At 38.2% G+C, this 12,152-nt stretch overlaps 1 protein-coding gene and 1 pseudogene across 1 annotated transcript; both read left to right on the top strand.

Moving 5' to 3' along the window:
- The window catches only part of LOC137260701 (sulfotransferase 1A1-like), a 189,664-nt pseudogene that overhangs the window by 105,967 nt on the left and 71,545 nt on the right, over positions 1-12,152 (top strand).
- On the top strand, positions 1,925-10,521 carry LOC137261636 (uncharacterized). The gene is made up of 4 exons (XM_067799415.1): positions 1,925-2,027; positions 7,631-7,807; positions 8,607-8,747; positions 9,121-10,521. The coding sequence occupies exons 1-4, from the start codon at positions 1,958-1,960 to the stop codon at positions 9,339-9,341; spliced, it is 609 nt and encodes a 202-aa protein (XP_067655516.1). The 5' UTR covers positions 1,925-1,957; the 3' UTR covers positions 9,342-10,521.

The raw sequence follows: 12,152 nt of genomic DNA, 5'->3' as shown, positions 1-12,152 counted from the left end.
AACATTTGAAATTTAAAGGTAGTAAATTTAGTAAAAGTAAAAGACTGAACGTTTTAGTGATTCCACCATTTTTACATCTTGTGCCGTTTAGTATTGTGTATGGTAATCGCCTGTCACGATAACATGTTGCATCGGCTGTTATCGAATAAAATTAATGATTAATTAATACCAATTTTTGGAATAGGCCTTTTGGGGCGTGGGAAATATACATTTTCCCATCCTACTCCACACTCGACCGCTCTTGCGCACACACGCGTATTCACACTCGCATGCGCTCATTCTCACACATGCATACGCCGCTAATGTTACTTAGACCCTAGTCTAACCAAACCTTTGATCCTAACCTGCAATAAGTACATTGACCTTGAAATTATACTGTTTTAATTTAAAGGTTCAACATATTATCTTGAATTTTTAAATTACTGGCAACTTCTGTAGGACACGTCACCCAACATACGCCCCTGTGACAAATGAGTTTCTTAAATTAAATGGTATTCGCTGTGACAAATGAGTTTCTTAAATTAAATGGTATTCGCTGTGACAAATGAGTTTCTCAAATTAAATGGCATTCGCTAGTTATCTGTACTACCAATAATGTGCCATAAATGTTTTTCATGATGGGAAATATATGATACTAGGCTAATATCTATCCAAGCACATCTTCCGTCAGAAAGCGTTCTTTATGATAATCCGGAATCATGGACAAAACGTACGTACCGCAGCAGAGAAATTCAATTTTTGATCTGTTCATTTTCACCCCCGCATTAGCTGAATTGAAAAAAAAATAGTCACGTATTACTGCAATTTTTCTTAAAAGACCTAAGTAGCCATCAAAGAAGACTACTTTCGAGACTACGGATGTTATTTACATTCGAGGGATTTCCCTGTCTTTTTACCCGAGTCATGATACACAGAAGCGTTTAAAGACACCCATCCATGTTTAGTTGTTTTGAAACTGCTGTCGCAGATTCATACAATTTGCACATTCGTTTTCGATTATACGTTAAAAAACACAAATTTCACAGTCAATCCTAAAAGTGCAATGTAGGCGGCAGTTCCGGCAGGTACACAATTGTGTGAATCACCCTTTCATTTACTTGTTGGACAAAGGGGTGTATCTCCCCAGTCGAATGTCAATACATTTAAAGGATGGGTCTCTCGTCTACAGTCTGTCGTAGCTGAGAAGGACATTTCTCCCTATGGATGGTCATCAGAGCGGGGATCCTCTCTGTGGAAGGCTCGTATGTTAGAACAATGTTGTGATGAGTTCGAATCGGACCAAACACGTGATGAAGCAAAGCAAAGTGCATGTTGTACGCATCAAACTCCCTAATTCTTAAGGACGGAGTCTGCCTCTCGAACGACTGCAGTGAAACACGGTTATATCCGTACAATTACAGGGTGTTTTGTTATACGTATCACGGAAAAGGCACCAGGTAATTATGTAACGTCATATCAAATAACTGGTGGTTTATTATGAAGGAATGAATGGATGGATGGATGGATGGGTGGATAAAAAGATAAAAAAAATATGGATGAACGGATGGGTGGTTAAATAACTTGTCACCTAACCATAACCGATTTTTTTAAAAACTAAAGATTTGAATTAATGAATATATATCATTAAAACAGATGAAACATTTCCAAAGGAATGAAGTGCATTGTCATAATTTCCCTTAATTTCTCTATATTACTGTTTCCTCTTCGAATCATCATCATCATCATCATCATCATCATCATCATCACCAATATTATTATTATAATTGCCATGATTCACCTAATAAACTAAAGGCCGTCTCTTCAGAAAATTGCATCATCAACTGCAATACCCAAAACAACGCGCATCACGAAGGGGTGTATTCCACCCTTAAGTAAGTAAATAATTCACACGGCCTTCAGCGGCCGACGGATACCTATTGAAGCATGTCCGGCGTTCAAACACTTCGAACCAGAAACTATGGCGTGGGATACATATCAACGCTGGCTCTTTCTCTTGTGCATCCTACACCTAATATTCTGTAAAACAGGTAGGTATTTCTTCCTGTCAATCACAAAACACGATAACGATGTATCACATCACTATTCTATTGGTTTCTTGTATATTTACAATACAACGGGTGGGAGTCCCGGGACTGTAGTCGACTTGCTGGTATGGAACACGACAAAGATGTGTCCATTATATCTGACAATGATTACGCTTTAGATTTTGCTAAACTGTTTTTATTCCTACTAGGATATGTCCAAATCACGACTTCATGTACAAGATTCTTCTGAAATGTACAACACCATTGCTATTGACACAGTGTCAAGCTAGTGCAATGTACATGGTTTATACTGAAATCGATTAATTCGATCGATACTGGTTCGTCACACAAAGAAAACTGAAAATACCATCTCTTTTCGTCCGATGAATAATATTTGTCGGTTGATTGTACAGGATGCTTCGATTCACGAGTGTTTTGGTGTTTTTAGGGTAAAATTATAATGGACCATGTCAGTGAGGTTCCCAAAGTTGGTTTGACCTGTCCGAGAGACTAGGTGAGACTAACAACAGGCTTGTCTGTTACCGTTAACAATGGGAGCAATAACTTCTATATGCACGATTTATGCTATGGGTTATTCACCCAAGGTGGACTGGACATATCGTGCCCTCTACAAATTGAACCTTTATGATGACGTCACGCTATTGTTATTGTTACTCTCAGCCAGGAAGTCTTCCGTCATTCTAAACGTAAAATTGACTGACTGATGGTCACCATCCACAACAGAAAGTCACTACCCACAACTGTTAGTCAGTATGCCAAACTGGTGACAAAACTGTCTACCAAGCATAATCTGATTGAGGAATCGATTAACTTGTTCATTCCAAGGGCGCACTGTACGCTCCCCTTCAACTGCGGGGATTTGTCGTCAGTCATCATAAACCTCTCACGATTTCGGCATCACTTCCCGAGGTATTGAATGCCACTTTCTTTCAAAATGTAACGCCCTAAACTCCCTTAACTGTTAATCTAAAAGAAGATCGCCATTCACGTTGATTTAGAAATATTTGAATTTGAATGCATTTAACGACATGAAGGAAAGAAGACCGAAGGCGATAAGCATTACATGAACGATGTTTAGTTTGCTCTCGCTCCTTTCTGTTTATCTGTTTGCGCATCCTTAAAGATGTTTCGCTGAAAAGATTGAAGAAAGCTGTCTTGCCAACTTTGCATCAATTTCGTATTATCATATATATTTTACAATATTCACCAACAAAATTTGTACCGTCAGTGGCGACATTTCGCTATTGTTGTCGCTGTTTGTGCCTTTCCAAACTCAATATATTGTATACAATCATGAAGAAATTATGTATATAAACCAGCATTAACATGGTTTAAGTAGAAACAATTCACTCGAACCAGGAAGAAAAATCAATTCCCCGCTTTGTGTCTTTCTACTTCCGGGATCACAAGATACAAGTAATTTGTTCATTTCGGGATAACACATTCTTTTTATTCTTTATTATTAACTGTTCTCAACTAGATTTTGCAAAATACTCCACACTATTATCTCCACACTCTATACTGTACTGTTCACACATGGACTGGTGTATTGTAAAACAAATTCGTATCGTTGAAAGGAATATTGCCATGAGTTGAATGAATGATAAAACTCAGTGGAAGCCGGCGAGTTCTGAAAGCTTTACTCCAAAAATGCAGCTGTTCACATGCACCATATTTGCACAGGCGTTTCAACGCTTTGGTGCATGAGCACCGTGCAATACATCTGCTTAAAGTTTGTAGTTGATCCCCTCAAGTCAGAAGCGTTTCCGATGAAGCCATATTATTTATTATATACATGTGTAATATTATTATATATCGTATGTATGTATGTATGTATGTATGTATGTATGTATGTATGTATGTATGTATGTACGTGTGTGTGCGTGCGTGTGTGCGTGCGTGCATGCGTATGTATGTATGTATGTATGTATGTGTGTGTATGTGTGTATGTATGTGTGTGTGCGTGCGTATGTATGCATGTCTGTCTGTCTGTCTGTCTGTCTGTCTGTCTGTCTGTATGCATGTATGTATGTATGTATGTACGTGTGTGTGCGTGCGTGCGTGTGCGCGTGCGTGCGTGTGTGTGTGTGGCTAGCCTAAACTTTTGATGGGTAGAAGACAATAATGAGCGGTGGAAACTCTAATCCATTATATGAGTATTAGACGTGGTACTGCTGAGTATTAAGTTCACTTTATTACTAGTTGTACGTGTGCAGCCTCAATATGTAAAATCAAGACAATATATAAAAACTAACGCAATATGTAAAGACCTAACGCAAAACGTCAAAAAATAACGCAGTATGTAAAACATTAACTCAATGTGTAAAAGATGTCTTTAATGCCAAAAGTACACCACCTAAAGCAAAATATAAAAGCAATTTTTAACTTCATATGTGAAAAATGAAGGCAATATGTAAAATCAAGTTTTAGGTTTGAATACTAGCGGTGGCAATCAGAATCCATGTTTTCTCACAAATTTAGTAAACATTCACTGTATTTACAAAAAATCAGACATCGCATTGATTCTGACGAAGTGAACTAAGTCTTCATACTCCATTTTTTCCAAACTTTTATCACATTGTTCAGTATGCATGATGTGGCAGTTTGACCGAACCGACCGTGACGGCCCAACGGTTTACAGTCTTCATTGTTCTATAGGCTTTGTTGCGTATGTCAAACGCGCCGAATAACGGTAAGCAGGCAGGATGTTTTCTATAACCAGATCTGGTAGAAATGGAACTGCGATGACGTCACTGCCCCTCTGCTCTGTACAACTCTCTTTAACAAGATGGGCTTCCTCAAAGCACTAAGGTGATCGTAAGTCACTAAGGTAGAATGGGAGTTAAGATTAACTTAGTAAAGGTTGCTTCATGAAAGGAGCCGGAGCACTGTTATTCATGTACATCAACATTCCACATTACTTTAATTGCATCAAATAAGTTTATTTCATTGAACCTGAGCGATCTACTTCGGGATCCAATTTCGAGTGTCTCAAACATTACTCGATTTCATTGGCAGCAAAATTAGCTGTGGCTTGACTGAAGGAAATCAGGTACGACTGGAATGGAAAAACCCGAATCACTGTGATTCCTCTTGCATGTCCTTTATACCTAAAAGTGCCTGATAGATGTACCATTTCTAAATCAAAGATATTTGTATCGGGTTACACATTTATACTTAAACAGTGATATTCAAAACATAGTAAATATTAATATTCATAATGATTCAAAACGTATGTGAAACACATTACCAAGTCTCCCGTAAATCCTATGGGATTATAGGATGGCTCAAACGTATTACGAGGAATTGTCGCATTTCATTTGTGTATTTTGATGCGACATTTTTTTGTCTGCCTACCAAGAAGAATAGCTAAAGCATTAACTCCTTAGATGAAAATAATTTATTGTTTACATTCACCACTAAATAGGACAAATCGAACACAAAGCTGGTCTCTCACCAAAACCAATAGAGAAAAAGAAAAGACAAACTACAAGAAACGGATATGGACAGATCTACAGAATTTCAAGTTGAACATTGGCTACCGTAGGACACAAGAAACGGATATGGACAGATCTACAGAATTTCAAGTTGAACATTGGCTACCGTAGGACACAAGAAACGGATATGGACAGATCTACAGAATTTCAAGTTGAACATTGGCTACCGTAGGACACAAGAAACGGATATGGACAGATCTACAGAATTTCAAGTTGAACATTGGCTACCGTAGGACACAAGAAACGGATATGGACAGATCTACAGAATTTCAAGTTGAACATTGGCCACCATAGGAAATATCATTAAGTATTGATAAACAACTACTGGAGGTGTCGCACAAACCACTTGTTTGGACGGACCTTGAGTATTTTCATATCCGAAATCTGCGCTACATGCGCATTGTGGCATAAAAACAGCTAAAAGGTAAAACCTCCTTGAATAGAACATAATGAATACAACCCATATGACCATTAATGTAAAAACTAGTGTGAAGAATAACATGACTTGATTGGATACTGTAGAATATAGATTATGATATCAAGTACCTCTACACGTGTATAGTACACACCTGTCGGCTTTACATCGGTGTTAAAAAATAAGTCAAAAGATGAGATTGCAATGAATTCAGAAATATTGTAATAACTTAGTTAATTTTAAAAATAAACTTAAGTAAGGTTTCTAAAAGAAATGAATTTCTGTCGCCAAGACTAATAAACAACAACACAGCTGTACTCTACAAATTCCGTTAATGTTTTACAAAGTACGTTAAAAATTGTTTTTACATTTTGTGTTAGGTGTTTATATATTGAGTTAAAGACATTTTTAACATTTTGCGATATTGTTTTACATATGGCGTTATTTCTTACGCTTTGCGTATAGTTTTTACATTTTAAGTTAATTTTTACATATGATTTACTCTGATTTATGTTACATGTTCTGGAATTATGTAGAAATTATCGCCACTCGACGAGGTAATATCGCTAGTGAATAATAATGTGCTGTGTAAGCCCCTCGCAGCACCCCTAGCCAGACAGACTGTACAAACGTCGTCAGTTTCACGGCTGTTCTTATTTATTTATTTATTTATTTATTTATTTATTTATTTATTTATTTATTTATTTATTTATTTATTTTATTTATTTTATTCATATATATATTTTTTTTGGGGGGGGGGGGGATTTGCATACTCGTACGTAAAAGACCGTTTCAGTGTGTGTTATATTTGTTGTATGCATATAGTTATGTATATGAAATACTTCAGTCAGTACGTTATTCTAACATAATAACAGTTTTAACGGAATTTAGTGTCTCGATGACCTGATGGCGGGATGCCGATTTAATGTATCGGTGTGCATTTTGTAAAATATATGTATGTAAATCGGTTTGACACTATGATAAAATATATCTGTTCTTCTTTCTTCTGTATTCCCGTGGACTTGCATAGGTGTCCCTCGATAGGTTTCTTAAAATGATGTTTCATTGGGTTAGAGGTTATTGCCAATTATGCTGACACGTAAAACAAGGTATGCAGCCGTGTTTCGTGGGATCTAAAACCGACACATGGTATTCCGATGACGATCTAAAAAACATTGATACGGATATTATAACAATGTTTGACCTTGGCACTGCATCCTAAGGCGACTCATTTGAATCTAGTAACTTGTTGATATCGTTTGTTTAAATTAAATGCGAGAAATGTGATGGAGATAATTAATGAATTCATACTGAACAATACCATGGGGTTGGTACGATGCGGTTATCCAAATTTTGTCTTCACCTACACCTCAACTTGTTGATAGTCATAATGATTTTTATTGAGAAACACGTACCATGTAACCCCATCCCCACCCCCACCCCCACCCATAAATTTTAAGCATAACTTTTTCACCATCATTATTTACAAACATTAACGACCCTATCCAGTGGAATATAAGTAACAAAATACATATTCCAGCTACTCAAAACTAAGAATGTGCCGAAAATACCGAAAATGTGCTTACACCGCATCATTCAATATTGCGCATTATCTGATTTGAAGCTGATGATATTTTTGGTGTACATAACAAACTTGTGTCTTCTGTGTTCAGCGTCAGGCAACTGGAGCGACTGGGCACAATGGTCCGAAGGACCGTGTGGCGTAACATGCGGCATGGGCAAGCGCGAAGTGACCAGGGGGAGGTTCTGTCAAGATGCTTCAAACAGCTGCGCTGGCCCTAGAGTAGACAAGAAGATTGTGGATTGCATGTCCGATGTCCAGTGTGGCGGTACGGAGTCTTAAGGAGTCTCAAATTAGGGAGAGAGAGAGAGAGTACGGTAGTGGGTAGGTTGCGGTGCCAACGATACCATGGAGCAGCAAGGTCAAAGTGTCGTCTTTTTTAACCATCGTCCGGGATACAACTAGTCTACAGCAACCCATCCTTGTCGTAAGGGCGACTAATAGAATCGGGTGGTCAGGTTCGCTGACTTGGTTTGTGGTGCATGTCATCGTATAACAGTTGCTCAGATCGATGGTCGAGATTATCTGATTATCGTCATGCGGAAGGCATGTAGTGTTTTAGTAATCAGTACTTTACAAAAAGAAAAAAGTAAATAAAAAAAAAATAAACGTGCTTCACTTGAAGTATGGCTATTTATCAGGACCAGGCATATGATATATGATGCATATCATCAAGGTCAGAGAGAACCTCACCATTTGTCCACAAAGCAGTTACACCATTGCGACCAGTCGTAACTCTACAGTTTACCGTAGATAAACCGTGTTATCTATACGATTATCGTATCGCTGCGAACACTTTGTGGAGCGGAACCAAGATACCATAAAACAATGACATCGTATCCTAATTGCTTAGATCGATGTTCATGATGCTAATCACTGGATTGTGTGCTCCAGGTTCGATTATTTACAGACCGTCACCATATAGCCGGGATATTGCTGAGTGCGGCGTAAAACACCAAATCAACCAAGTATAAAACGAAATGAGGCGGGTTGTTTAGCTATGAGGATAAAAGTCTTCAAAAGCATTTGCTTTGGCCTAACGGGTTTTTTTCTCTGTTATGCTTCAGAACTGGAATGTTACGAGTGTAACGTCTTCAGGAACGGCAAGATCACCCCCTGTTCAGAGCCCAAAGTGGTACAGGGGTGCAAGGCGTGTATGAAGTCTTTCACACTGGTCCGTTTACATGACAGATTGGGCTATACCAAAGGTTGGACATAAACCACGTTAGAGCGGACACCAGTATTCCGGAAACCTTCTGTTCCGGACAGGTGATCACCTTGTTAATAGTCACTGCTGATTTACCAGTGGTATTAGAGTGGAACCCAATAAAAATCATATACATGTGGGTGTAGAATAATTTAGAACTACTTCATTATGATAGTTTAAACAAATCTTAGGATCTGGTCCTCTAATCTGGTCCTCTGAATTTGGTCCTCTAATCGTCATAGGGATTTCATGTAATCCATAAAAGAATCAGGAATATCGTGAAAACACTGTGAATCCCAGGAATTTCATCTATTCCCTAACATTTCAAAGGGTTTCATGAAATTAAATTACATATATTGCTGTTCGTTTTACAGACTCCATCGTTGAATCTCGACTATGTGTACGGATGACCGACGCCAAGAAAGTATCAGAGGAGGGATGTCACTATCGCACTAGTAACGGCGGATTCGGGTCTCTTTGCTACTGTCACACGGGCAAATGTAACAGTGGTATGCAGCAGGGCGCATCATTCGGCCTTACTGTTTTGCTGGGGTGTGCATGGAGTTTGTGCAAAGTGTTCGTATTTGATTATTAGCTGTAGAGGTAATTCTTTACTCACCATGAAGGTGTATGTCCGTGTTACTTGTTTAAGCAGGTGATTTGTATGGATTCGGAATGTATATGTACGATTCCATTAAAGATAAACAATATTAAAAACACACTAGTGATTTCGCCATAAGGCTAATATTTCATACACGGTATATGTTATGAAGAGTATATTTTGAGAAATGCTTATTTCATAATAATTTTCTATTGTCACATAGATTCATCTTCAAATCATGCCCACAGAAACAATAAGTGAGAGGACTAAATGTTCTATAACTAAGAGAAGTACACCCGTGACCACTCCAGGACACATAGTTACATACTGGTGCGATAACTCAATCATTAACAGATAACGTACATTCGCATTTAGTAGTACATTCACATAGGTACTAACTTATTATATTGTATATTTATAACGTTATGGGCTATAAACAAGTAGTGTGAATTAATTGTGAATTACACGTACTAGACGTGTGGATATCTGCTTGCAACTGTGATTTTGTACTGTTTTGTACAAAGATTTACGCATCTTGTAACATAGGAAAGGTTGTACTTGGTCTTCGTGTGTCCACTTGCACCAAGGTTCCTATTCATCGATGTTCACCACCCCTACTGTCTGTTGTTGCTAATCAAACTATTTGACGCCATAATATCTAGTGTTGGCCAAAGGAACACAACCAGATTTAGAAATGGCATCGCCGCTGTCGAGAAAATGTTGAAAATGTTATACACCCAACACGGACGTATGTTACTTGTGTGAGTCACAAGTTGATGTAAAACGCTTTCCACAGTAGTCATGTTGTATTGGGGACACTGATCCCAAATCACAAGGTGTATACTTACTTATGAACGTCAGTTCGTTTTGTTTTTTGTTGTTTTTTATGTTACAAAGATTGCCTTGGCGTTTATTCTATTGTAGTGCCAATATATTTGTCTTAATGAACTTTAATTATCTAGTAATACATACATCCACAATGTTTATTGACATGACGTCATTAACACTACTGATTGTTTTCAGAAATGGTGCTATCTTTGCCATATTATATATGACCTTAAACACCCCTTCAAATGTGAAATTGTAATTTTCATGTCGTAGAAACCCAGACAGACACACCCAACCTTTGATTTGTCAGGTAGGACTGACATGGTGAATAAACAATGTCCTTTCTGAGTACCGATGTTTAAGTTGTCTGTTATATTCTGTCTGTGAATATAACCATTGCTGGGCTTGTTCTCCATATTTAGGTGCATAAGAACCTCCATAACCCTTTGGATGTTGGTTAAAACACGTGGTTACAACACGGAAGGTTTGTTTAAAGGTCTTATGGATGTAGCTGAGGTAAAACCAAACCGACAAGGTCAGAAAAGTGTTATAGTCATCAAGGTCGAGAGAATCGGTACGGGTGTTAAGCAAGATCTTTTTGTTCTAGATGAGACGTTGTGTATATTAGTCCTAAAGACACGTTGTAGCTGACTAATTAAAGTAATAACGATCGTGTATATTTACCACTTCGCAGCAAACTACGAGCACTGTTAAAATCTTACAAACCAAAAATCACCCACAGCTCGAATCCAGAATTCGAAATCCCGATCGCCCAATTCCGATACGACTAAAGGGGCATAACTCTGCAGCTCAGTGACTCTACGGCTTGACGACATTGTATAAGCGAACGAGTTGTCGTTTTATACGATTATATAACGCAAGTGAAACACGTAACACACTGAACCAAAGCGGACGCTTGTCTGTTTATTATCTATGTTCCGCATGTTCTGACTCAATTACGAGTTCGTCATTATCAAGGACGGTAAACCGTTATAGCCCATTTAGTTTGATATGACCAACTAGTCTTTCTGAAGTACTTTTTCCCCACCGTCTATTCAAACCCTTGAGTAGGTCTATTAGAAAAAGCAGGCGGTATTTCAATACATGCTCGATGATACTATTCCCATGTTTAAAGTTTAACAAAAGCGTCTTTTCACATGCTCCGAATGTTGGTATAAACCACGAGGAACAAACATATGCGTACAGTCTGTCGTATGTGAGAGGGTGTCTCTATCAGTGAAAGGTAGAATCCCTTCTGTCTGTGCTCGCCTGTAAGAGCAGTGAGTCAACCGGTACCGTCGACCTGGCAGTAGCGGGTGGTTTGAAAACATGTGGATTGAGAACGGGGTATTTTGTCCATGTTCTTTTTAAGGACGAGATACACCTCTATCGAATGAAAGAGGAATCTTACCCCAACTCGCATGAAATCGCTTCTGAACGTCGTTCTACATAAACAAAACAAAACCCAGTCGAAATGTCGGTATGTATATGTGTTATTGAATAAAGTGCAATGGAAAAGCAAAGAAGAGATAACGACACACTCGTCGCAACCAAGATCACAAAACAATAAAACAAACAAATAAAAACACACAGAGGTACGCATGCACACATAGGTATATACGCGAATGCACTAACACACTCACATTCACTCAAATTCAGACACTAACAAAATGACAACAAAACTAAACCAAAACAAAACACCCGCCCACCATCCCCTATAACGATTACACCCATTTTGTCCATATCAATTGGTCAGCGGGGTAACTAAATGGTTAAAGTGTTTGTTTGTTACTCCAAAGACCCGGGTTCGATTCCCACAATGTGTACAGCCTATTTCTGCTGTCCCCCGCCGTGATATTGCTTGAATATTGCTAAAAGCGACGTAAATCCAAACTCACCCACTGCTCTACGAATCCACCTTGAACATTAACCTTAGAAACTTAAACATTAATACCTTTTTTTGAAAATCTATAATGA

The sequence above is a fragment of the Haliotis asinina genome, chromosome 14 (genome assembly GCF_037392515.1).
Source record: "Haliotis asinina isolate JCU_RB_2024 chromosome 14, JCU_Hal_asi_v2, whole genome shotgun sequence".
Classification (NCBI taxonomy): domain Eukaryota; kingdom Metazoa; phylum Mollusca; class Gastropoda; order Lepetellida; family Haliotidae; genus Haliotis; species Haliotis asinina.
This window is presented reverse-complemented; position numbering and strand designations above follow the sequence as displayed.

Coding starts and splice junctions, on each gene's coding strand:
- LOC137261636 (XM_067799415.1), top strand. CDS start 1,958: ATGGCGTGGGATACATATCAACGCTGGCTCTTTCTCTTGTGCATCCTA. Junction 2,028..7,630: donor CCTAATATTCTGTAAAACAG/GTAGGTATTTCT, acceptor TTCTGTGTTCAG/CGTCAGGCAACTGGAGCGAC. Junction 7,808..8,606: donor GTCCGATGTCCAGTGTGGCG/GTACGGAGTCTT, acceptor GTTATGCTTCAG/AACTGGAATGTTACGAGTGT.